Consider the following 26,003-nt stretch of genomic DNA (forward strand, 5'->3'; position numbering starts at 1 on the left):
ATTTTAACCCATTGCTCCTTTTTAGTTTGCAAGACCTCTGCCTGACCCTCAGCTTTGCGAGTCCATCCACTACCATCAATTGAACAAGGATACTCTATCGAGTCCAATTATGGGGTATTTACATGATATTTCCAAAGAGTGACTGTTCTACCCCCAGCGGCAAATTTGAAACCTGGAAACTGCTACTTCCCCTTTTTCTTCTCCTGGATGGAAAATTCTAGCCTGAAACGTATCAGAAAAGCATTACATTTTGTATACTAGGAGAAAAAAGGCACCTTTTCTTTTTAAAGCCTGAATTCTACCATTTAAATGGCTTGTGTGGCTCATGATAAAATGACCAATGAGAAAAAGAATTGTCTGCAACAATGCAGAATGAGTAGGAAGTGTAATGGTAGCTGCTGACTATACTACTCTTCAACGTGCCTTTGATGATGATCTGCTTGGATTATGAATCTAGCATTCCTTATACTTGTAGTATAGTCATAGTTTGCAATGCGTATGTTTCACAAAAAGTCCCTTCCAAATGTAATATGTCTGTTTGTGAACAGAATGTTTTTGTAAATTCACGGTAGGGTCCCAATTCAGGAGCTCGCTGTCTATGCACATTGTTTAATTGTGGTTTTCTGCCAGTGACGGTGTTCAAATTCAGGCTTTAGAAATGATTTGCCAGGATGTCAGTTCTTATTAATCTTCAATAAAGGGAAATAACAATTAAGAATAGAATGAAGTTTTTGATGAGTAGTAAATACTTAAAGAGCTGGGTCAAATTGAATGGATTAGCTTATGCCTGATATAAACCTTTAGATTCTTTTGAATGCTATCGCTTTTAGTATGAAGTTCTGTACCACTTTTACAGCTCTTTAGCGGTTTTATTACAGGGTCTGACTAGTGCAAGAGCAGCCGAGATCCTGACTCGGGATGGTCCCAATGCGCTCACACCTCCCAAACAGATACCTGAAATAGTCAAATTTTTGAAGCAAATGATTGGTGGATTCTCCCTTCTGCTTTGGGTTGGAGCTATACTCTGCTGGATTGCTTATGCCATTCAAATAGGAGAAGGCAATCACGCAGCCAAAGACAATGTAAGTGAGTCATAACGAGATTTTCTGTGTAAATTTCAGAAGTGTCTATTTTTAAAATTGAATAGTCCTATTGATTTCATCTGAGAAGTTAACAGCCCAGAGAATTGGCCTCATAGAGCTTACATTTTTAGCTGTGGATGACTTTGAAATCCTCCACTATAATAGATAGAAGGTGCATATTCTGTTGTATTTGGGAAGGACCAAGAAATAGACATGGATTGCTAACACTTCAAACAGGTGCTGTGAACATGTAAATACTCAGCCCAGTACCTGTGAGGCATAACTGCAAAATTGGTTCATTTGCAGGCAGCCATCTCACTTCAATCCTGATGGCATCCTTTCCTATTTAGACCATTGTTCTCTTCAGCATCCCTCACCGTAGAAAGAAGACACTGACCTCTGAGGGACTTAAGCATATTTGGACCAGCGTGATATCTAGACTCCGGGAGAGATTGCATATACCTGTGTCATGTTCCCTGGAATTTAGAAAGTTAATGTATGGATTTGATTTAAAAATTTCCATAGTATCAAGGAAAATTTAAAAATAGGAGCAGGAATAGGCTGTTGAACTCTTTGAGCCTGCTCCACCATTCAATATTATCATGGCTGATCATCAAACTCCGTACTTGTTCCTGTTTCTCTTCATATCCTTTGACCCCTTTAGACCTAAGGCGTTTATCTAACTCCTACTTAAAAACATTCAATATTTTGGACTCCACTGCTTTCTGTGGCAGACAGTTCCACAGATCACCACTCTCCGGGTGAAGAGATTTCACCTCATTTCAGTCTTAAAAGGCCTACCCCATTTAATTACAATGCCACCCCTGGTTCTGAACATGTGGAGTAGAGAGGAACTTTTTTTTTGCTGTTTGGGAAGTTTAAAACAAGACAGCATGTGATCCAAATCACAGCCAAATCTTTCGAAGTGAAATTAGGAAACACTTCTATGCATAGAGAGTTGTAGAAATTGAAATTCTATCCCATAATCTTCAGTTACTACTCGATCAATTGTTAATTTTAAATCTGAGATTGTTAGATTTTTGTTAATGAAATGTATTAAATGTATGGGGAATAGATATGGAAATTAGGTCACAGATCATCCGTGGTCTCATAGAATGTGTGAATAGTCTTATTTCAGCTCCCCTTTATTATTATTATTGTGGCGCTTGTACCTCGGATATTTGCTGGAATGACACATCATTTATATTCCAATCTTTAAAATGCCTGCACTCTCGTGATTAGAGCTGCTTGCATCCGGTTTAATTTGTTTCCTAAGTGATCATACCCAGGCTTGCTTAATTACACACAGTACAGAAAAGAAGGATCAGACAAAATACAGCAAACTCCGAACAATTGAACAGTTTTGTTCTTTCAAGGGTGTGGGCCTCGCTGGGAAGGCCAGCATTTGTTGCCCAACCAAATGCCCTTGAACTGAATGGATTGTTTGGCCATTTCAGAAGGTAGTTAAATGTCATCCACACTGCTGTGAGTCTGGAGTCACATGTAGTCCAGTATGGGGGTAGAGATTGCCCAAGGACAATTGCAGTGGCTTGGTTATCACACTCACTTTACTGATCAGCTGTCAATTACTGGCTCTTTGCAAGTGAGGCTGGAGTTGACTGTCAGGCCTGGTCTGGACCTTGCTGTTCATGATTGTAGTCGCTGATTTAGATTTTATGTGGGGTGACAGTAGCCCCAGTGATGTGCAGCTGGGAATAACCCTGCCTGGGTTGTTTGGGGTAGGGTTTCCACCATATTCTACACTAATCTAGCAATTCATAAGCTTTGTTCAGGCTACCCATCCCTTTAGGGATGCTTCCAAGACCTGTGAGCTTTTCAGTCCAAGCTGTATCACTGGGGTCAGAGGTCATAGCAGGGACTGCTCGGTTTTGACACTCATTGGATGATGCCAGCCTTGCAGTAAGGTATGAGATGTGGTGGGCCATTGTGCCAGAATAGAAGACACCCTCTAGGCTACTAGTTTGTATGATATGAGAACCCAATAGCCAAATGTCGGACGGCCCAGCCTCTGCTGGTCAGAAATGCCAGTGACGACGGGATGACGCCTTCAATTGTTTAAGTAGTGAAATTAATTGCTGGACAGACCCCTTCCCCTTCCCCACTGCTGGCAAAATGCCAAAGTGGTGGGAAGACAACATACACTCTGCCCCCACCTCTCCATCCCAGGTTTTTAACCCACTCCCTTGCATTCCATTCTTCCTGGTCCAGAAGGCCAACCCTCTATACATCCTGACGTGGTGTTAAATCTCTGAGTCAAAATGGATTCCTGTGGACTTGCTATTCATTTACAAATTGATCTACCAATTAGTTTGCACTGACTTGATGCAAGGGAACTTATGAGTTATTTTTTAGCAATTAAAATTGCAACATTCGAAAGTAAGTTTGAGCAGAATCAGATCTGTTGTTATACTGAGAGGTGCTGCATGAACAAACAGCATCTACATCAATAACCTGACATTTTGTGCACCTGTAAACTTGAGGTTACAGGGACCTGAAGGAAGCCCATTGAGCATTGAGTCATGGCAGAAGGAATGGCTCAGTTCTGTGAGATCTGAATCCGAGGGAAAATTGCAGAAAGATGAAAATGGGCTTGATGACAAGTCACTGTGTGGGGAAAACCTGGGTAGGGTTGCAAAGAGAGCGGAAATATTGGAACATTCAGACTTGGGTTTGATTTAATCAATATCATTTCTAATATGTTAAAGAGTAATATCAAATTTAGAGCAATGAAACTGGAGCTCTGCTGGTAATGGTTTTGTCTCCTCAGTTATATTTAGGTGTTGTTCTGGCTGGAGTTGTCATACTTACTGGCTGTTTTGCCTATTACCAAGAAGCAAAGAGCACCAATATCATGGCCAGCTTTCACAGGATGGTTCCCCAGGTGGGCAATATAATTTATTCTTCAATTATTGATAGTGTTTATGATATTTTAAGAATTAGAATTCAATTCAAACAAAAAGTGAGGGCAGGATTTTCCTGTGGCCTTCTGAGCCCCACTGTTAATGTCAAATGGGTAGCAGAAGCTAATGCTGTGTGGAGAACATCCACCAGTTGCCACTGATTTTTCCTTGAGCAGTTGATCAATAGCCTGTGGTTTGCTCTGCCACCCAGCTAATGATGGCAGCAAGCTTTTGATGCAGAGCACCAAGTGGAGGACCATCTAGGTTGAATGTAGGAGCAGGATGTAATGGAAGGTAAGTAAGGGAGTGAAGGGTGGTTCAAAATGTAGGTGCCTTCTCTCAACCTTTTCAGTCCTTAAGTTTGGGGGAGTGGTGGAGTTTGGATAGGGCACTGCTCTATGGGGTAACCAGCAAATGTTGGTGCACTCCGCTATGCAAAGGGAGCCTTCACGTGACTTTGGAAGGGCAACTTCAAGCAGCTGATCTAGCTTCCACCACTCGCAAAATCTCAGTCTGCCTAGGAAGCAGTTAGTTCCTTCACTCAGCCACATGCAGCTGGGTAGCCCTGCCTCTCAATTCCAAGAAAATAGCCTGGGGACTGGATGGATCTGAGAAATTTGAATGCAGTCCGTGCTAACCTTTTTTTTTAAACAACTGCTGATCTTTGTTTGTGGATGGGCCTAAACTTCTGGCGTTGTGGTTTTAAAAATTCAACTAGTTCAGTAATGCCTGTTGGGAAAGAGAACACAGCTGCTGTGGTCTTTATATGACTCCAGTCCAATATTAACTCTTAACTGACCTCTGGAGTGGCTCTGCAATCATCTTTTTAAAAATTCATTTGTCGGATGTGAGTTTCATTGTTGTCCATCTTTAATTGCCCTGGAAAAGATGGCGGTGAGCTACCTTCTTGAATCATTGCAGTTCTTGTTGGGTAAGGACACAACAATGCTGTTAGGAAGGCATTTTCACCCATTTTGATTGAAAGAACAGTGATATGGTTCTATATCAGGATGGTATGTGGCTTGAATGGGACCTTGCAGATGGTGGTGTTCCCATGCAATTGCTACCCTTGTCCTTCTAGATGGTAGAGGTCCTGGGTTGGGAAGGTGTTGTTGCAGAAGGCTTGATGAGTTACTGCATTGCCTTTTGCAGATTGTTTGCACTGTTGCCACTGTGAATCAGTGTCGAAGGGAGTAAATGTTGGAAATAGTAGGTGGCTGCTTTGTCTCTGGTGGTGTCAACCTTCTTCATTATTGCTGAAACTGCACCCATCCAGAATTTTCCAGCACACTGCTTACTCGTGCCTTATAAATGGTGGGTGGCTTTAGGGAGACAGATATATCAGCGTTCCTAGTCTCTAAACTGCTCTTGTAGCCACAGTATTTATATGGCTGGTCCAGTACCGTTTCACGTTAATGGTAATCCCTAGGATGTTGATAGTGAAGGAACTCAGCAATGGTAATTTCAATTGAATGTAGAATAGAATGGAAATTTGTTGTCACATGTACATTTACATGAAAAATACAGTGAAAAGTTTTAGAAGTCAACCAACCATGATGCCTATATTAATGACAGGAGTCATACATTGTAAGAAAAAAGTAAAATTAAGACAATGTTCATCACAGTTCAGTTAATGGCTTCCTCAGATGGAATACCTGGAAGATGCAGTCAGGGGATGTTAGTTAGATTCCTTTTTTTTTGGAGACGGTCATTGCCTGGCACTTGTGTGGCATGAATGTTACTTGTCACTTATCTGCCCAAGCCTCAATGTTGTCAAGTTCTTGCTGTGTCTGAATACAGACTGCTTCAGTATCTGAGGAGTTGTGAAAGGGACTGAACATTGAACAGCTGTATGCATCAGTTGCCAGGAAGATTAAGGAGAAGGCTGTGCACCATCACCTTAGGACAACAGATAGAAAGAATGGAAAATAAACACTAGCAATTCTCGCATCCTAAAGAATGAATTATTGCCCTTTGAAAGGGATAGTGTGTAACTTAGAAAGGATCTTCGATACTTCTAAAATTCTGAAGAAGAGTTATAATCAGACTCAAAACATTAACTCTGTTTCTCTCTCCACAGATACTACCAAAATTGTCTCCACCATTGTCTGTGTAAACTTCAATATTGATCTTTATTCTGTTTGGTCAACCAAATCATTTCTTATTTGTACAAAACTGCAAAATAGATACAGATGACATAAGTTCTTGTTGAATTAATTTTGTTATAATGGTGAACATTCTATTTCAGCAAGCCCTTGTGATTCGAGATGGTGAGAAGCAAGTGATTACAGCAGATAAACTGGTTGTTGGTGACATTGTGTTGATTAAAGCTGGTGACCAAATTCCAGCAGATCTCCGCTTGCTCTCTGCCCAGGGTTGCAAGGTAGACCATCTATTTTCTAAATTAACAGGCAAGCTAGCAAAGACTCTTGTAAGAAAGTCTATTTTTAGAGAGATCACAATACTGCCTTTCAAATAATCTTTTTATTTAATGCCTTTCACGTTGTAAATGGCAAATAGGAAAAGCTGTCATCCTGCTGTTAATTGCTATCTTGAGCATACAATGACCTGAAGTCACACGTAGGCTAGACAACAGCAGATTTCAGTTGATAATGCAAGGGAGATGGTGGTAATGTAGCTGGATTGATCATCCAGAGACCCAGGCTGATGCCCTGGGAATGTGGGTACAAGGCCACCACGGCAGCTGATGAAATTTGAATTGATCCCAATAAGGTGCTGCGAAACTATCAACGATCATCATAAAACTCAATCTGGTTCACCAATATCCTTTCTGACAGGAAATGTGCTATTCTTAACTGGTATGGCCGATGTGAGACTTCAGACCCTTGTCAGAGTCACAGCAATGCAGTTGAATCAGGATGAACAAAAAAAATCCTGTGAAAGATTATGAAGAAACACTTAGTGAACCAGATGAGTTGTTACAGATGCTTTTTGTCATGATAACTATTACAGATTTATTAAATTCTGTTGGCTGCTTTGGGAGAATTCAAATGCTTTTCTCTGGAGCCAGTGCCTCTGGTTCACGGTTGAGTGACGTTAAAACCATGCTACCATTTCCCTTGAACTTGCCACCATCACCTTTCTTTCACATTGCATTACAGACTTTACTGAAAAAAATAATTAAAATTTACTCGAAATAATCCAGATAGTTTTGCTAATAATTTGAATGCAGTTCTTCCAAGATTTAATTGATTTGCTGCTTCTTGGCAGGTGGATAACTCCAGTTTGACTGGTGAGTCCGAAGCACAATCTCGTTCCACTGAATTTACACATGAGAATCTACTCGAAACAAAGAATATTGCGTTCTACTCCACCACTTGCCTTGAAGGTAGGGCATGGGTAGAAATTGATACAATCCCATACTGCTATTCTTTCTTAGTACTTTCTAAACCCCTGCTTCCCCCCGTGCAAGAGAAATCATGACATAAAAGATTACTCTCCATTTTGGGAAAGATATATTAGCATGAATAAAGGATTGGCTAACCAATAGGAAAGAGAATCAGGAAAAGTGGATTATTAACTAATGGCCTGCCTCTAGGATATGTGCAAGCACTTTGTTAGATCTCATAGTTTCCAATGAGAATCTGAGTTTTGGGATGGTCTCGGGTAACTTTTAGTGGCGATTTACAGCTTCATTTCTTCAGAGCAATAAGGCGCACGCAAAGTTTCAGAATGTCTAAACTTATACAGTCTAAACTTAGAGCACACACACACAACTTCCCCCCCTTTGATTACTATTGGTCAGTGGTCCCTTTGTAATTGATTCTCCGGTCCAGACCTTTGCCAAAATTTTAAGCATCTGATGCAGTTCAAGTTTGCCTCAGCAATTTCAATGTATTTCCTATTAAGCTAATCATATCACTGAAAGACAAAGAGATGGACAAGCTGGTGGTCCACCCCCAGTCCTTCATGATGTTTCCCAGACTTTCTTTTCTTCGTGAGGCTTTTAACAATGGATACTGTATTCAAGTAACATTTGCCAGCTCCACCATGTTAACTGCCAATTAATTGGATACGTGCCAATCACTTCAGAACCTTTTAAATTCTTCACTACAGGAAATACAAAAGAATATTGTGGTTATGCCTAATGTTAGAATTCTTTAGCCAACAAATTGTATCTCAATGTGTTCATTTAATCCACATTCCAATGTCTGCTAATTTCTGTGCCTATGATTCATTTCTCCCTGTAATTGTGTGTGTGTGTGTGTGTGTGTGTGTGTGTGTCGGGGGATGCGTAGGAGGCTGCTTTTACTGGCTGAAACTGGTTTGAATCTTTTCCTCTAATGCTTTTAGTGATTTTTTTTGCATATAGGTGGCTCTATAACTACTTTGGAATCTATGTCTAAGATTATCTGAAGAATTTTAGCTAAAGCCTACTCTTAATATTGTAACAGAATGATTAAATAATTCAAGGGAAATAACTAATTCATGTGAGATGTTCTGAGGAAGGGTCAACGGACCTGAAACGTTAACTCTGTTTTTCCCTTCACAGATGCTGCCAGACCTGCTGGGCTTTTCCAGCAACTTTGGTTTTGTTCTTATCTATGTCTTATATATTAGCAACTGTAGTTGCACATTCTATCCTGGTCCAGTAACTTTGAGTCGACAGAGCTACTATTGTTCTACCTGTGAAGACTACATTAAGCAAATATTTTTTCCCAAGCCCTGTAACTACTGTCGGCCATGTTCTGCTGCATTAAGCATGGGCTGCTGTTGGCCATTGAGCAGCACAAAATCATAGGCAACCCCAACAAACTTCAACAACTTAAAATCTAAATGAATAACTTGGATGAAGGGATGGAAAATATTACCTTCAAATTTGGTGACGACAGGCAGTGCAGAGAATTGTGACAGGAGAAAATGGCAGATAGGGTATTATATGGGAAAATATGAACTTATCAAAGTTGGCAGGAAGAATAGAAAACAGAATATTATTAAAATCGAAAGAGACAGCAAAATGCTGCAGTACTGTGGGATCTGGATAGCCATGTGCTTGAATTGCAAAGTATTAGTTTGTAGATACAACAATTAATTAGAAGGGCAAATGGAATGTTGGGTCTTTATTGCAAAGCAGGTGTTTTATTTGTTCATGGACGTGGGCTTTGCTGGTTGGGCCAGTATTTATTACCCAACCGTAATAACCCTGGAGAATGTGGTTGTCTTGAATTGTTGGAATCCTTGGGGTGTAAGGATGCCCACAGTATTGTTCAGAGGGAATTTGAGGATTTTGACACAGCAACAGTGAAGGAGTGGTAAATATAGTTCCAAGTCAAGAGGGAGTATCTTTTTTGAGGGGAACATGCAGATGGTGGTACTTCCATGCATCTGCTGCCCTTGGTAGGTGGTAGAAGTTGCGTATGGAGAAAATGTTGTTGAAGAAGACTTAGTGGGTTGCTGCATTGCATCTTGTAGATGGGAACACACTGCTGTCACTGAGAGTTAATGGTGAATGGAGTGAATGTGAAGGTTGTGAATGGGGTGCCAATCAAGTGGGCTGCTTTGTCCTGATGGTATCAAGCTTTCTCCAATGTTTGAGCTGCACCGAATCTGGGCATTTGTAAAGTGTTTCAATGCAATCCTGACATGTGTCTTGTAGATAATGGACAGTCACTGGGGAGACAGGCAGTGAGTTAATTGCCACAGAAATCCTAGTCTCTGATCTACTTTTACAGGCATAGCTTTTATATGTCTGGTCCAGTTCAATTTCTAATCAATAGTGACCATCAGGGTGTCAATAATTTTACAGAAGGGGTGTCTTTCTATGACGTACAAGACATTAGTATAACAAAACCTTGAATACTGTATACTTAACAAAGAATATGGCTGAATTTGAAACAGTTCAGAGAATGTTCAATAGGTTGATTTCTGGGGTGAAGGGTTTGTCGTCTGGGGGAAGAATGAATAGGTTGGACCTGTGCACATTTGAGTTAAGAAGAGTGAGAGGTGATTTTGTTGAAGTATTTAGGATTCTGAGGGAGGGCTTCACTGACTAGATACTGAGAGGATGGTTTCTTAAGGGAAGACCTAGAATTAGGGCACACAATTTTAAAAATAAGGGATCTCTCAATTATGTTGGAGATGAGCGGGATTTTTATTTATCTTTCGTAGGGTTATTAGACTTTGGATTTCTCTTCCACTAGGAAAGATTAGAGGCTGGATCATTGAATATATTTGTGACTGAATTAGACAGATTTTTGATGGACAATTAGAGTTGAGACAAGCATAGAAGTTAAGGCTGTAATTCAAATCCTATTTAATGGCAGAACAAGCTAGAAAGGTGAAATGACCTGCTAATGGTCCTATTACTTATTACTTTATTAATCACACTCTGACGTAATTCTACTGGCATGGAGGTGACTTTGACCAAATCATTATAAACTATCTTCTTGTGTCAGTTTATCCATTTAAATGTTAGTGACTAATCATAGAAAGGGCATCTCATAGCAAAGACTAATCAAAATAATAAAAGATTATAGCATTGCTTTACGGTTATACATTGTAAACATGCGTGCAAAATTTAACTTATTCTGCATGATTAAGTATTTATGTTTTGTTTGTAACAAGTTCCTTGTTTAAATGGAAATGGTGAATGTTGTACTCAGATTTTTTGACAGATTTGCATTTCAAATATTCTAAAAGTAGGTACTTTCTGGCCTGAAAATAATTTCTGTTAACATGAGCTGTACAAACCTTGCTTCTTATAACATCTTTATGATGTGAAACCAGTTTTCACATGATTTTCAGAAAATGAGAAGATTTGCAAAAAATAAGCAGATAATTTCAGATTTTAGCCAGCTTCTTATTACCAAGTAATCCAACATTTCCCACTAAACAAATCCAATTTAGAGAAACTCTTTGGTTAAGACATAAATATCGGGGCTTGGTTAATAGCTTAGTTACAGATGATACAAAAATCGATAGGGAGCACCTTTAATGTAGTAATGCATTCCACGCTGCTTCACAAGATGGCAAATTTGAGTCCCAGACCCACAAAGCCTCATTTACTACCGTGTCGATTTACGTCATTAGACCATAGACTTCAGTACTAGGTTCAAGCCTAACCTTTGTGGGAGCCTGTTTCAGGCTTTAATTCTTGGATTTCAATTTTTAAAGGTGAGGAAGAACTAGAATGCATTAACCTTTCACCCTGATCCTTTTCCTGATGTCTTGGGAGGAATTAAGATGGAGACCAATTTGTAATCAAAAATATCTTGCCGCAAATGTATGTTTGTAATTTTGAAATTATTATTTTGAAAGGCACAGCAACTGGCATGGTGATCAGCACTGGTGATCAAACTATGATTGGAGCAATTGCATCTCTTGCATCGGAAGTACATAATGTGAAGACACCTATCGCCATTGAAATTGAACACTTTGTCCATGTTGTTATGGGAATGGCTGTAACTGTGGGATTGGTGTTTTTCGTCCTTGCGCTGAGTCTGGGGTACAAATTACTTGATTCCATCATCTTCTTGATTGGCATCATTGTTGCTAATGTGCCTGAAGGCCTCCTGGCCACCGTCACTGTAAGTTTACAGCACCACACCTGGCCTTGCTGGTCTAATATATAAATGTAACTTTAATTGTATTTTGTATTTTTTGTGCTAACAAGGGAATACATGGTTTTAATTCATTTTGTGAGCTTGGAAGCTTGGTGCCTGGGAAGCTGGAGGCTTGGTTTGATTACATTTATTTTAAGAGGTTTTATATCTTGATTTGGAGTGGAGATGGGGCTTAACAGTTCAGTGCATCTAAAAGAAAGGGAATAAAACTGCCATTGCCTAGTGACAGTGACACAGATCTGGAAAAAGTTAGTAAGTGAGTCAGTGAGGTGTGTGCCAGAGAATAAATGCCTGGGACCTGAACATGTGTACCCTAGAGCTCTGTTGGAAGGTCGAAATGGTTGCTGGGTCCCTTGCTGAGATATTTGTATCATGATAGGTACACTTGAGGTGCCAGAGACTGGAGGTTGGCTAACGTGTTGCAACTGTTTTAGAAAGTTTGTAAGGAAAAGCCGACTAAAGACTGTTAAGTCTGACATTAATGATGGACAAGTTGTTGGAGGAGATCCTGTGGGACTGGATTTATGTGTATTTGGAAAGGCAAGGACTGATTTGGGATAGTCAACATGGCTTTGTGCGTGGGAAATCCTGTCTCACTGACTTGAGTTTTTTGAAGAAGTAACAAAGAGGATTGATGAATGCAGAGCAGCGATGAAAGTAGAGCGGTGGACATGATCTATATGGACTTCAGTAAGGTGTTTGAGAAGGTTCCTTATGGTAGACTTGTTAGCAAGATTCGGTCACATGGAATGCAGGGAGAACTAGCCATTTGGGTACAGAACTGGCTCGAAGGTTAGACACAGAGGGTGTTGGTGAAAGGTTTCAGACTGGAGGCCTGTGATCAGCGGTTTGCGACAAGAATCAGTACTGGATCCACCGCTTTTTGCGATTTTATATAAATTATTTGAATATGAGCATAGGAGGAATGGTTAGTAAGTTTGCAGATGACACCAAAATTGGAGGTGTAGTGGACAGTGAAGAAGGTTACCTCAGGGTATAATGGGACCGTGATCAGATGGGCCAATGGGCCAATGGGCCAAGCAAGTGGAGTTTAATTTAGATAAATGTGAGATGCTGCATTTTAGAAAGGCAAAACAGGTCAGGACTTATAGACTTAATGGTAAGGTCCTGGGGAGTGTTGCTGAACAAAGATACCTTGGAGTGCAGGTTCATAGTTTCTTGAAAGTGGAGTCCCAGGTAGAAGGCGTTTAGTATGCTTGCCTTTATTGGTCAGTGCATTGAGTATAGGAGTTGGGAGGTCATGTTGCGGCTGTACAGGACATTGGTTAGGCTACTTTTGAAATACTGCATTCAGTTCTGGTCTCCCTGCTATATGAAGGATGTTGTGATATTTGCAAGGGTTCAGAAAAGATCTACAAGGATATTGCCAGAGTTGGAGGGTTTGAGCTATAGGGAGAGGGTGAATAGCCTGGGTCTTTTTTCCCTGGAGCATCGGAGGCTGAGGATTGACCTTATGGTGGTTTATAAAATCATGAGGGGCATGGATAGGATGGATAGCCAAGATCCTTTCCCCAGGGTGGGGGAGTCTCAAACTAGAGGGCATAGGTCTAAGGTGAAGGGGGAGAGATTTCAAAAGGATCCAAGGGGCAACATTTTCACACAGAGGGGTGTTTGTGTTTGGATTGAGCTGCTGGAGGAAGTGGTGGAGGCTGGTACAATTACAACATTTAAATGCATCTATCTGGGTATAAATAGGAATGGTTTAGAGGCATATGAGCCAAATGCTGGAAAATGGGACTAGATTAATTTAGGATATCTGGTCAGCATGGACAAGTTGGACCGAAGGGTCTGTTTCTGTGCTGTACAGCTCTATGACTCTAAAGACTGTAGCAAGTAAAGTTTAGGGAACTCAAGTTTCCCCAAAAGTTTAAACTAATAGTAAGTTTAGTTAGCAGTTTGATGTAGGAGTTTCATGGAGTGATATTAGCTAAGGAAGTGTAGCTAGTAAATACACTGAAATGCATTGAAAATGCTTTTGGCAGTGCCAACCTGAATGAAAAGCATCATTGTGGAGATAGTGAAGACCATTCACTAAGGTTTGGTGTTTGTAAAGATATAGCTGAGATAAAAGGAATAGTGAGAAATTGATTTTCTTTCTGGTGAATGAAGACTTTTCAACCTTTTTGTCGAGTGTAAGATAGGACATGTTTTTTTTTCTTATATTTTAATTAATGTTTTTTATTTGTGTTAAAAGTACAGTGACAGCCTCTTGTCATCATGTTCAGGAACTGACTGCCACAGGTTTTAAAAAAAAAATGTTAGGATCTAACAAGCCAAATTTCACTCTGGGACCTGACTTGTCCAGCACTAAAATCTGCCAGGGTCATAACAGTCTCTCCTGAAGGTAAGAGATAACAAGGTGTAGAGCTGGATGAACACAGCAGGCCGAGGAGCAGGAAAGCTGACGGTTCGGGCCTAGACCATTCTTCAGAAATGGGGGAGGAGAAGGGGGTACTAAAATAAGCAGGGAGAGAGGGGGAGGCGGATAGAAGATGGATAGAGGAGACAGACAGGTCAAAGAGGCGGGGATAGAGCTAGTAAAGGTGAATGTAGGTGGGGAGTTAGGGAGGGGATAGGTCCGTCCAGGGAGGACGGACAGGTCAAGGAGGCGGGAGGAGGTTAGTAGGTAGGAGATGGGGGTGGGGCTTGAGGTGGGAGAAGGGGATAGGTGGAAGGAAGGACAGGTTAGGGAGGTGGGGACAAGCTGGGCTGGTTTTGGGATGCGGTAGGGGGAGGGGAGATTTTGAAGCTTGTGAAGTCCACATTGATACCATTGGGCTGCAGGGTTCCCAAGCGGAATATGAGGTGCTCTTTCTGCAACCTTCGGGTGGCATCGTTGTGGCACTGCAGGAGGCCCAGGATGGATGTGTCATCTGAGGAATGGGAGGGGGAGTTGAACTGGTTCATGACTGGGAGGTGCAGTTGTTTAGTGCGAACCAAGCGTAGGTGTTCCGCAAAGCGGTCCCCAAGCCTCCGCTTGGTTTCCCCGATGTAGAGGAGGCCACAATGGGAACAGCGGATACAGTATACCACATTAGCAGATGTGCAGGTGAACATCTGTTTGATGTGGAAAGTCTTCTTGGGGCCTGGGATGAGGGTGAGGGGGGAGGTGTAGGGGCAGGTGTAGCACTTCCTGCGGTTGCAGGGAAAAGTGCCGGGTGTGGTGGGGCTGGAGGGGACTGTGGAGCGGACAAGGGAGTCCTGGAGAGATTAGTTCCTCTGGAAAGCAGATAAGGGTGGGGAGGGAAAAATGTCTTTGGTGGTGGGGTCAGATTGCAGATGGCGGAAGTGTCGGAGGATGATGCGTTGGATCCGGAGGTTGGTGGGGTGGTACGTGAGGACGAGGGGGATTCTGTTTTGGTTGTTATTGCGGGGGTGGGGGGGAGGTGGGGGTGTGGGTGATGAGTTGCGGGAAATGTGGGAGACACGGTCGAGGGCGTTCTCGACCACTGAGTGGGGGATGTTGCGGTCCTTGAAAACAAGGACATCTGGGATGTTCGGGAGTGGAATGCCTCATGCTGGGAGCAGATGCAGCGGAGGTGAAGGAATTGGGAATAAGGGATGGCCTTTTTGCAGGAAGGTGGGTGAGAAGAGGTGTATTCTAGGTAGCTGTGGGAGTCAGTGGGCTTGAAATGGATATCAGTTTCCAGGTGGTTGCCAGAGATGGAATCAGAGAGGTCCAGGAAGGAGAGAAAGGTATCAGAGATGGTCCAGGTGAACTTAAGGTTGGAGTGGAAGGTATTGGTGAAGTGGATGAACTGTTCGAGCTCCTCGTGGGAGCACGAGGTGGCGCCGATACAGTCATCAATGTAACAGAGGAAGAGGTGGGGTTTAGGGCCAGTGTAGCTACAGAGGAGGGATTGTTCCACGTAACCTACAAAGAGGCAGGCATAGCTTGGGCCCATGTGGGTACCCATTGCCACCACCTTTGTCTGTAGGAAGTGGGAGAAATTGAAAGAGAAATTGTTGAGGGTGAGGACGAGTTCGGCTAAGTGGATGAGGGTGTCAGTGGAGGGGAACTGGTCGGGCCTGCGGGACAGGAAGAAGCGGAGGGCCTTTAGGCCATCTGTATGGGGAATGCAGGTGTATTGGGACTGGACGTCCATGGTAAAGATGAGGTGTTGGGGACCGGAGAATTGGAAGTTCTGGAGGAGGTGGTGGGCGTGGGTGGTGTCACGGACGTAGGTAGGGAGTTCCTGGACCAAGGGAGAGAAAATGGAGTTGAGATAGGTGGAGATAAATTTGGTGGGGCAGGAGCAGGCGGAGACACTACTCCTGAAGGTAAGGCTTGCATGACCTTGGAGTTACGGGTTCAACTGCTGGGCTGTTATGTTTAACTATGTAATATGATGTATTTGTCTCAAACTCTAATTTCTCCCAAAAACAGGGGATGAAGAATTTTACATTAATGCCACAAATATCTCCACGTGCAATTTATGTATTCTTGGTATCTATTTTCATCAATCTGATCATTTTCTTCCCAGAAATCTAATATTCTTGCTATTTAGTTGTTTGAATTGATGTTACTTGGAATTGTTTGATGACATGGTTTTAGATCTCTATTGCATGCTAATGTGACCTCGGATAGCAAACAAAATGTAGGTTACTTCTCGTCCTTTTTTGCAGGTTAGTCTCACACTGACAGCCAAAAGAATGGCTAAAAAGAACTGCTTGGTAAAGAACCTGGAGGCTGTTGAGACTCTGGGATCCACATCTGTTATCTGCTCTGATAAAACAGGGACACTTACGCAGAATCGCATGACTGTAGCACATCTTTGGTTTGATAATCAAAATCATGCAGCAGATACCAGTGAAGAACAGTCAGGTAATGGAAGACTGTGATTAAATCTGAATCTGTGTTCCTGTTGTCCTAATTTTACTGATTCTTTTCCGATTGACTCTTCTTAGTTCAGAGATGATTTACAAGTACTTTAGCTTTATGGAGATAGTAGGAACAGCTGATGCTGGGGAATCTGAGATAACAAGGTGTAGAGCTGGATGAACACAGCAGGCCAAGCAGCATCAGAGGAGCAGGAAAGCTGACGTTTCAGGTCTAGACCCTTCTTCAGAAATGGGGGAGAGGAAGGGGATTCTGAAATAAATAGGGAGAAAGGGGGAGGCGGATGCGGATAGAAGATGGATAGAGGAGAAGATAGGTGGAGAGGAGACAGACCGGTCAAAGAGGCGGGATTGGAGCCAGTAAAAGTGAGTGTTGGTGGGGAGTTAGGGCGACGATAGGTTGGTCCAGGAAGGACAGACAGGTCAAGGGGGCGGGATGAGGTTAGTCCGAAGAGATTACAAGAGGGTTACAGTGGGAGAGAGATCCACTGAGGTCACTGCGAAGCCTCTTCTAAGGATGCCTACCTTGAAGAAGTTACCCTCCTCCCTCCGGAAAGACCTCAGTGGATGTCTCTCCCACTACAACCCTCTTGTAATCCCTTCGGACTAGCCTCATCCCGCCCCCTTGACCTGTCTGTCCTCCCTGGACTGACCTATCGCCGCCCTAACTCCCCACCTACACTCACCTTTACTGGCTCCAACCCCGCCTCTTTGATCTGTCTGTCTCCTCTCCACCTATCTTCTCCTTTATCCATCTTCTATCCGCCTCCCCCCTCACCCTATTTATTTCAGAATCCCGTTCCCCTCCCCCATATCTGGAGAAGAGTCTAGGCCCGAAACATCAGCCTTCCTGCTCCTCTGATGCTGCGTGGCCTGCTGTGTTCATCCAGCTCTACGCCTTGTTATCTTACCTTAGCTTTATCATCTTTTTCACTAAATTTGACTTGAAACAATAATTTTGATTTCTGTGCTGCGACTTTTAACTTGGAGAATTGTTTGAATTCTAAATTACTTCAAAAAATCAAGAGGGTTTAATTTTCTGAGTGCTGCTTATTTTGAGTAATGCAGCCATGTTATATTCCATTCTACACTCACTTTGTCTCATTGTGATTTTTAGCTCACACTTTAAATAGGCTAACAGTCAGCAAAGTAGCACATACAAGGGTTTTAATGCAAGTCACTTTAGCAGTATCACTAAAATTAATTATCCGATTTTCCCAATCTCAATAACTGTAATTGAAAAACATTTCCTTTTTACATCATAAGCTGTCTTTTCCTACATTTGCTGGCCATTTTCACTTCATTGCAGTGCAAGTGGGACACACTGACTTCAATACCTCTTGTGATGAAAATTCTCAGAATTGTAGCAGATCAGCTATCAGTGCAACCAAGCAGTTTGCTGCGTCTGCTGCAACGTGGTGTGAAATGAGGGTTAGGCTCACACATGTGAGTCTGCGCCTTCCAAAATAATATAAGTTATATTTAAACACCAGTGATGCCAGCATTAATCAGTCCAATTTGACAAACTCGTGATTTCAGCACGTGTAGTGATGATCAGCCAACAACTTCACACAGTAATTTGTCAGTGTGTATAAGACAAGGTTAAATATCCACTACTTATACTCCTGAAATTACATTTGTGAAATCACAAATTGAACATATTTATTGTAAATTCATTGTTGTTTACATATCTTTTAAAAAACAATGAGTGATGCCATGACAAACATATTCTTAGAAGTTGGTGTGCCGTTTTTCTTTGCTAACCTATTTTTATTCTATAATAACGTTACAACAAGAACACGTACTTATATATGGCTTGAACCCAGTAAGATATCCCAGAGTAATGCAATCACAGAATCACAATATTGTAATCTGACAAAATTTGGCATTGATCCCAGGAAGGAGACACTAGAACAGGTAGTTACATGCTGTACTTTTAAACAATGTCATGGAGGAGGAGAGAGAAGTGAAGATTTTTGTGAAGGCAATTCCATGAGTAGACTAGCACTGAGGCGGTACTAGCTGGCTGAAGGTTTGGTCACCAACAGTAGGATGTCAAAATTGGCCTTGCACGAGAAGCCAGAATTGGAGGAATGCAGAGTTCCTTGAGTTTGTATAGACATATCTTAGAATAATGATGAATATTTTAAAGTTGAGCTGTTGCTGGACTGTGACACAATGTAGAATTAAATATGGGTGAGTGGGACTTAGTGTGAATTTGGATATGGGCTGAATTTTGGATGAGCTTGAATTATGAATGGTATAAGATGGGAGGCTAACTACAAGAGTGTTGCAATCGAGTCTGGAGTTAACGAAGACATAGATGAGGGTTTCAGCAACAGATAGAGTTGAGTGAATTGGAGATAGTGACATTAAGATGTTGGATATAAGCCATCTTGGAGAGCATATAAGATTGGAAGCCTACCTCTGGTCAGATTAACTGATAAAATATAACCTGAGACAATGGCCATGGAGGATGCTGCAATCAGTGAACAAGGAACAGAGTTATGGTGGGGCTGAAGACAGCAGCTTTAGTATTTCTGAATTTTAATTGAAATTTGGCTCATCCAAGTTGTAAGGTCAGGCAAGGAGCTTGACAACAGGTGAAAGAGAAATCGAGAGGTAATGGCATTTCGAACACCTTAGAGAATTGCTCACAAATGTTATTTTCTGGTCATGCCTTAAATTTTATGTTTCATCTGTACATATGTACAATGTATGCTTGTCTGAAAGTACCAACTCCATTATGTCAATGTCACTTATTTAGTAACACTTGTCTCTGAGACACATTTGTGGGTCCAAGCCTGACTTCAGAGATTTGGGCCTAAATACCTCGGCTGATAGTATTCCAACTGGACTAAGGGATTACTGAATGGGAGTGCTAAATCAGATGAAACGTTAAAACATTTCTGGTCTGTTCTCTCTATTGGATACAAAACATTTGATGAAACACTATTATAAAGAAGAACAGGAGAGTCAGCCTGGTGTTATGGTCAATATTTATCTATAAGTAATATTCTTAAAGAGACTGTTTGGTCATTACCACGTCACAGTTTGGGGAAAGATATAGTGTACAATTTGGTTGCTAACATTATAACACTTCGACTTGGCTGTAAAGCACCTTTCTATTTATTTATTGAATGAGGAGATCTCTGCTAAGGCCACCATTTATGTTCCAATCCCACTGGCTCCTGACAAGGAGTGGTCTTCTTGAATCTATGGTGTCTGTGTCAAGTGGGTAACTCACAATATGGTTTGAAAGCAGGTTCAAGGACTTTGATCCAATGACAGAGGGAAAGGTAATATCTTTCCAAGTCAGGATGGCATGAACCTTAATTGAGCAGAATTGGAGGTGGTAGCTCTCCCATTCCACTGCTATTCTTGTCTTTCTAAGCAGTAGATGTTTCAAGTTTGGAAAATGTTGTTGAAGAAAATTTTGGTGAGTAGATCTTGAAGATGGTACACACTGTTGTTGTGGTACATTGGTGGCAGAAGGAGTGAACATTGAATGTGGTCGATGGATGACAGTCAAGTAGGTTCCTGTGTCCTGCATGATTATCAACTTCTTGAACGTTATTGGAGCTGAACCCATTCGGGCAAATGGAGACTATTCTATCAAAATCTTGACTTGTGCCTTATGGATAATTTTAGGATATTCCAATGTCATGAAAGTCAGAGTATAAATGAAGGTTAGTTATAAGTAAAAGGGCTAATGATGGCTGAATTCAGACATTTGAGCAACAGCTATTTTGCTTTGTTGTTGAAATTGCTTCTCATATGAGCAACTTAGTTTTAGGTGTTGTGCGAATGTGTTGAATGAGGACCAGGTACGTATTTCCAGTTTAAATCTTCACTAGTTTGGTAAGTTGCAGTTTATTTCATTCGTTGGGGGAACAGCTATAGGCAAATACAAAAAATAGAAAGAATCACTGATGTACAATTATTGTATTCATTCACAGTTCAGAGCTTCGACCAAACATCACAAACATGGGCAGTTCTGGCCAAGATTATTGCACTCTGTAGTCGAGCAGAATTCAAACCAGGGCAGGAGGATGTTCCAATTATGAAGGTACAACAGAATCAATTATTCCACTTCCAAAATCTTTTGATACCAAGAAGGCACTAATAAATACTCAGATGTGACAATTGTCACATTTCTAAGTTATAGGAATAAATGGAGTTTGGTGGTAAATGGGAAATGTCAGAGATGTGGGGAGGGGAAGTAAATGGACAAAGCAAGGAGCTGAGTGAGGTAAATTCAATATGCTCTTTTGACCAATAGGCTGCTTGTCAGTAGAGATCTGTTGGAGGGAAGCTGGGAGGAGCAACATATGTTGTATGGCACACCAAGACATCAATCCAACACCTACAGCATATACCAGCTGCCTGGATGGCAAACATGTTCATCTTCTATAAATGGGTAGTTTGCATATGTGTGAGGCATGTTTTCGTACAGCTCTACTGGAGCTTTCTATGTGGAATGTAATACATCAAAATCATTGTCTTGACTTTGAGGCTAATTATAATTCAGCTACCATAATCCTCCGACTAAAGTGGGGGGCAAACTATTTTACAACAGAGTCCAGGGCTTTACTGGGCCTTTGCAAAGGGGAGTGTGATGCAAAAAACTGATTGCCATGAGCTCCTACATTGATTACACCAATGAAAATTTAGCTATCAGAATCCCCTGATTAAAAATAATTTTCTTTGCATCGATTTCTTAGCCCTACATTATTACCGCACTATACTTGCAACAATGCCAAGTGCAGGAACAATTTGGGGTTTTAAAAATCAAGCAATTTCAAAATTACTGAAGTGCAGGAAGCTGGGAAAGGTATGTATCATTTACTTCTCCCAGCTGACCGCAATTTTCAAATAACATTTGAAGAAAGTGGAGGATACTTGAAGTCTTCTTCCAGATGGTGATGGAGAAAGATTAAGAAGGTACAGGAATATCTGTGACTCCAACGTGGGACTGTTTGGTGCTACTTTGGCTTCTGTAGCAACAACCTGATCATCTTGTTACTGGTGTGGATAGATTGGCAATTTTAACTGGCCTGTACTTCACTTTGACCTAGCTCAGTGCATAAGTAAACTTAGGTAGCTGAATTGAACCTTTCAACCCTCTACGCTCCAGTGAAAAACATCCCAGTCTTATCAGCCTCTCCTTATAACTCAAACGCTCCAGTCCCGGCAACATCCAATAGACTGGGAATTCTTAGCAGGACTTCTTCTGACTTGTGCTTTACTTACCTTTACTGATTTAACAGTTTAGTCTTCCAATTTAAATGGGTTATTTGTCACATCAGTCTCCAAATAAATGAGCTTTATAATTCATTAGCAACTAAAATCTTCAAGTAGGATTACTAATGAATAATATAAGCATGCACTAGTCGTGGACGGAATCAAACTTTTGGTTTAGTTATGTAGAATAGTGATCAGTTAATATACCTTTGCCATAAATGTTGAAGGTTCTTTTCAGAGAAGCAATCTCACTCAGTTATTTCATTTTTTTTTTCCCCACACACAGCGAGAAATAGTTGGAGATGCCTCTGAAAGTGCCCTTTTGAAGTTCTCTGAAACAGTATTTGGCAATGTGATGGAATTCAGAGAGGAGAATACCAAAATATTTGAAATACCATTCAACTCGACAAACAAATTTCAGGTAATGTATGAGTTTCACAGGAAAGTGTGATTCTGGCACATTTAAAAGTCTCTGTCAGAATAACTCATCAATTCAGCCATGTCACGCCCCAGCAATGTGACTGAGAAATGTGATCAGTCTCTAATCTGCTTTTCTCACCTCTATTATGTTGTTAAGTATGAAAGAAACAACCTACATTTACACAGTGCCTTTCACAATCTCAGTACCTGAATTCTTTAGCACCAATGAAAATCCTCAGGGTTCTCTCTGCAGGCACAACCTGGCAGTTAGAATTCCAAAAGTGCACCCAATATCTGTCTTTGATGCCAATATTGTCATGTCAAAGTATTATCTAACCCGTTTGCCATTTTCAGTTAAATAGCTCAAAAATCAAAATAAAATGTAAATCAACATTAACAAGTGCAGGTCCAGGGATAAAGGTGAGCCCATGAACTATATATCTAAATGTGCAGACACTTGTTTAAGCACAGTAGTTTATGTAAAATTAGGGATTATTGTTCTTGTCTGAATAATTCACTTTTGCTCAAAATTCTGCCATCTTTTAATCTGATCCATAGAAAGACAGTTTTTTTGGATCCAGGCCAGTTTGAATCATAAATTTAACACTGAGCAGATATCAGCTGCAGTTATCCTGAAGAGGTGAGGAGGGATAGAGGAGGGAGTGGTATGTTGTTGGCTGATAACTTCACCTTCTGACTTAATATTAAGCTTAAAAATATATGCTTTATTTCAATGGCTGCTGCTTAAGTACTGTGACTGCTGAAAAATCCTGTGCAGAGCAGAGCCTGAAATCTCAGCGCAGGTCTAATTTAGGAATGGGATCCTAAAGCAGGTGATAAGCCTCTCACTCTCACTACACCAGTTGGTTAGTGCCTGGTTTGCGTAGCCATCAAAGATGTTTTAAAAATCATCCATTTCAATTTGAGGTCAGACATTTTTAGACACACATGATGAGGTAATATGAAATTGGGTTTCCTCGGTTATCACTCTTTGTCTATGCAACAAGTGTAGGAGGGTCCAATTTCTCCTTCTTATTAAAAAGTTTTAACCAGAGGAGTTAATGCTCACCGTGTATTAAACTTGCATCTTTCCTTCTTTGAACAATATGAAGTCAATATAATAGATGTTTAACAAATGCATTTTTTATTTTTAGCTATCCATTCATAGGACCAACAATCCATATGATAAACGTCTCCTCTTAGTGATGAAGGGAGCACCAGAGCGTATCTTGGAGTCTTGTTCTACTGTAATGTTCCAGGGCAGAGAAGTTCCACTGGAAGATCGTGAGATAGAAGTCATTCAGACAGCTTATCACGAATTTGGTGGGTTGGGTGAGAGAGTTCTAGGTAAGAGGACTGCACCATTTATTACTCATTAAGGCATTCACTACATCATCCAACTCCAAGATGGTGGTGGAGAAGCAGCACTGCATTCGAGCTCCTGGTCTGTGGCTTTTTTGCCTTGCTCTGCTTTTTTGTTGTTTTTCTTTTTACTTCTGCTCTTTTTCCTTGTCTTCTTTCTTGTTCCTCTTTTTAAAAGCCTTTTGCAGACTCTTTGGCAGGGCAAGAGCAGTCCTGGCCTTCCAGCCATGTGCAGCAGTGGTGGCAATAGGAAAGAGTGAGCCCTGCTATTCAAGATGGTGGCATTGGCCTGGTAGACACATCCGGTCCAGGCCAGCTGCATTCTTTTCTTCTCTCCTTTTCGTCTTTTCTCTTTTTATTCTTCTTTTCTTCATCTTTCTGACATCGCAGTGAGGCTGGAGTGGGGTTGGCGGTGACCACAGCATGAACTCCTGGAATTGGCGGCAAGGAGTCGGCTACAGTGATGGTAGAGTGGGGACTCCTGGCTGTGGTAAGCCCAGACCGGGGACCTTGCGGAGACCTTGCAAAAGTCCTGGAACTGTGTTTGGCACCCTGACCAATGAGGAAGAATTCTATTGAAGTCCTTTCTTTTTATTCTTTTGTACCTCAAAATGGCACTGGATTGTGGCGACAGAACACATTTCACTGTATCTCCCTAGATATATGTGACAATATGTCATTCATTCATTAATTTGAGCATATTATTTTACTGGAGTTCATCGTCAATTACAGATGATAATACTTAGCTCAAATAACATGTCTAACAAGAGTGAGATTTAAACAGTTTGCTGATCCAGAGCCTAGTCCAAGAATATTTTTGTGATTTTAGCTTTTGTTCCTGCCTTAACGCTTCCAATGTTCAAATATCAAGAAATTATCCATTTCTCTTTGAATATGTTAATGAAATCGATGTGAGTTGAGTTGAAGAAAACCTCTAATTCAAAAGAAATATGACTTTTATTTGAGAAATTAGCTCTGAAATAGTTGTATTTTGATTATTTTCTGTTGGCTTTATAAATACAATGATCACTACATGACCTACTGTGTCCTACTTATCTTTTCTTTTGGCACTATTATAACTTATTAATAGGTTTTATACAGATTTGAAAGGAAGTGACCACTTTTCACCTAATTTTTATTGGATATGTCTTTAGCAGAAGATTGGTTGAGATTAACTTACTGACTGGCACTATTATCAATATAAATGTTAATTGACATTTCTCCTGAGCAAGTTTAACATGATCATATAATGGTTACAGCGCTGAAGGCAGCCATTCAACCCATTGTGTCTGTACTGATTCTTTTCATGAATCTTGATATTTTTACTTAACCTCAGTATATTTCTTTTTAAATACTTTAAAAGTTTCTTCCTTAAATCAGTCATTTCATCTGTATTTGGTTAGCTTCTCCATCATCAAATACTGGAAAGCTGGATTAGAATAGTTAGGTGGTTGTGTCTGCACCATTTAAAAACAATGTGCCTGTGCTGCAGGTCTTTATGACCAATCTAGATTTTGCTGAAAATTAATTACAATTGCATCTTGTGAGATTTTGACTGTTTCTTTTAAAATTTTGTTTAGGATTTTGTCATCAATATTTGCCAAAAGACAAATATCCAGATTTGTACATATTTGATGCAGATAGCAGAAATTTCCCAATTTCCAACCTATGCTTTGTTGGTCTTCTGTCCTTGATCGATCCACCCCGCTCGAGTGTGCCAGATGCAGTTCTAAAATGCAGAAGTGCAGGAATCAAAGTATGTGTCTTCTGTTGCATGTTATAGCTTTTAATGGTTTTGGTGAATGCTGATATATTTTTGTCTTAAAACACTTTACTGTTATTCCAAGAGAATGCTGCATAATTACAGAACTTCAATACAACCCAAACCTATTTTTTATAATAATTCATTTGCTAAAGTCACAAACAAAAGAGCAAAATATACAGGTCAAATTTTAAAATGCTCCCATTGAATGGTAAAATGAGATGTTCTATTGGTTGTTATTTCTGGTTTGACATTGTGTTCTGCATCATTCCATGTCGCAGTCAACTGATGGCATAACCTGAGTGGCTCCTTGAAAGCCCAGAAATCTGATATTTTTTTGAAAAGAGAATTTCTGAAAGGAGGAGAGAAATTGAGTGGAAAGGAGAGACAGAGCAGGTAATAGAGAAAGAGAGAAAGAATGGGGAAGGAAAGAGAAAGAGAGACACACATTGTTGTCATCTTTCTCCTTTCCAATATGAAATGATCAATGACAATCCACTCTAACACCTTCACTTCTTTACGTATTGTCATTATATGCTTATTAAGCTACACAAGGACAGTGGATAAAAAGGTAAAAATCTGAAATGTTTGAATTTTAACATCAAGGTTTACTGATTTAATGTTTTTGACCTGAGTGAGAATTTTGCAGAACCTACAAAATTAAATAAAACATCAAAACTAATAATAGAGATAGTAGGAACTGCTGATGCTGGAGAATCTGAGATAACAAGGTGTAGAGCTGAATGAACACAGCAGGCCAAGCAGCATC

The 26,003-nt window shown here is 40.8% G+C and overlaps 1 protein-coding gene across 1 annotated transcript in view; it reads left to right on the top strand.

Annotated features, from left to right (window-relative positions):
- LOC109913661 (potassium-transporting ATPase alpha chain 2) overlaps positions 1-26,003 on the top strand; it is a 46,769-nt gene that overhangs the window by 6,982 nt on the left and 13,784 nt on the right. The window contains exons 3-12 of the mRNA XM_048615429.1: positions 879-1,082; positions 3,871-3,984; positions 6,252-6,386; positions 7,235-7,352; positions 11,282-11,550; positions 16,234-16,432; positions 20,406-20,515; positions 21,977-22,111; positions 23,265-23,457; positions 25,053-25,228. Of these exons, the coding sequence (XP_048471386.1) occupies positions 879-1,082; positions 3,871-3,984; positions 6,252-6,386; positions 7,235-7,352; positions 11,282-11,550; positions 16,234-16,432; positions 20,406-20,515; positions 21,977-22,111; positions 23,265-23,457; positions 25,053-25,228 (1,653 nt within the window). The remainder of the gene's footprint in view (positions 1-878; positions 1,083-3,870; positions 3,985-6,251; positions 6,387-7,234; positions 7,353-11,281; positions 11,551-16,233; positions 16,433-20,405; positions 20,516-21,976; positions 22,112-23,264; positions 23,458-25,052; positions 25,229-26,003) is intronic.

This window comes from Rhincodon typus, chromosome 32 (assembly GCF_021869965.1).
Source record: "Rhincodon typus isolate 14 chromosome 32, sRhiTyp1.1, whole genome shotgun sequence".
Lineage (NCBI taxonomy): Eukaryota > Metazoa > Chordata > Chondrichthyes > Orectolobiformes > Rhincodontidae > Rhincodon > Rhincodon typus.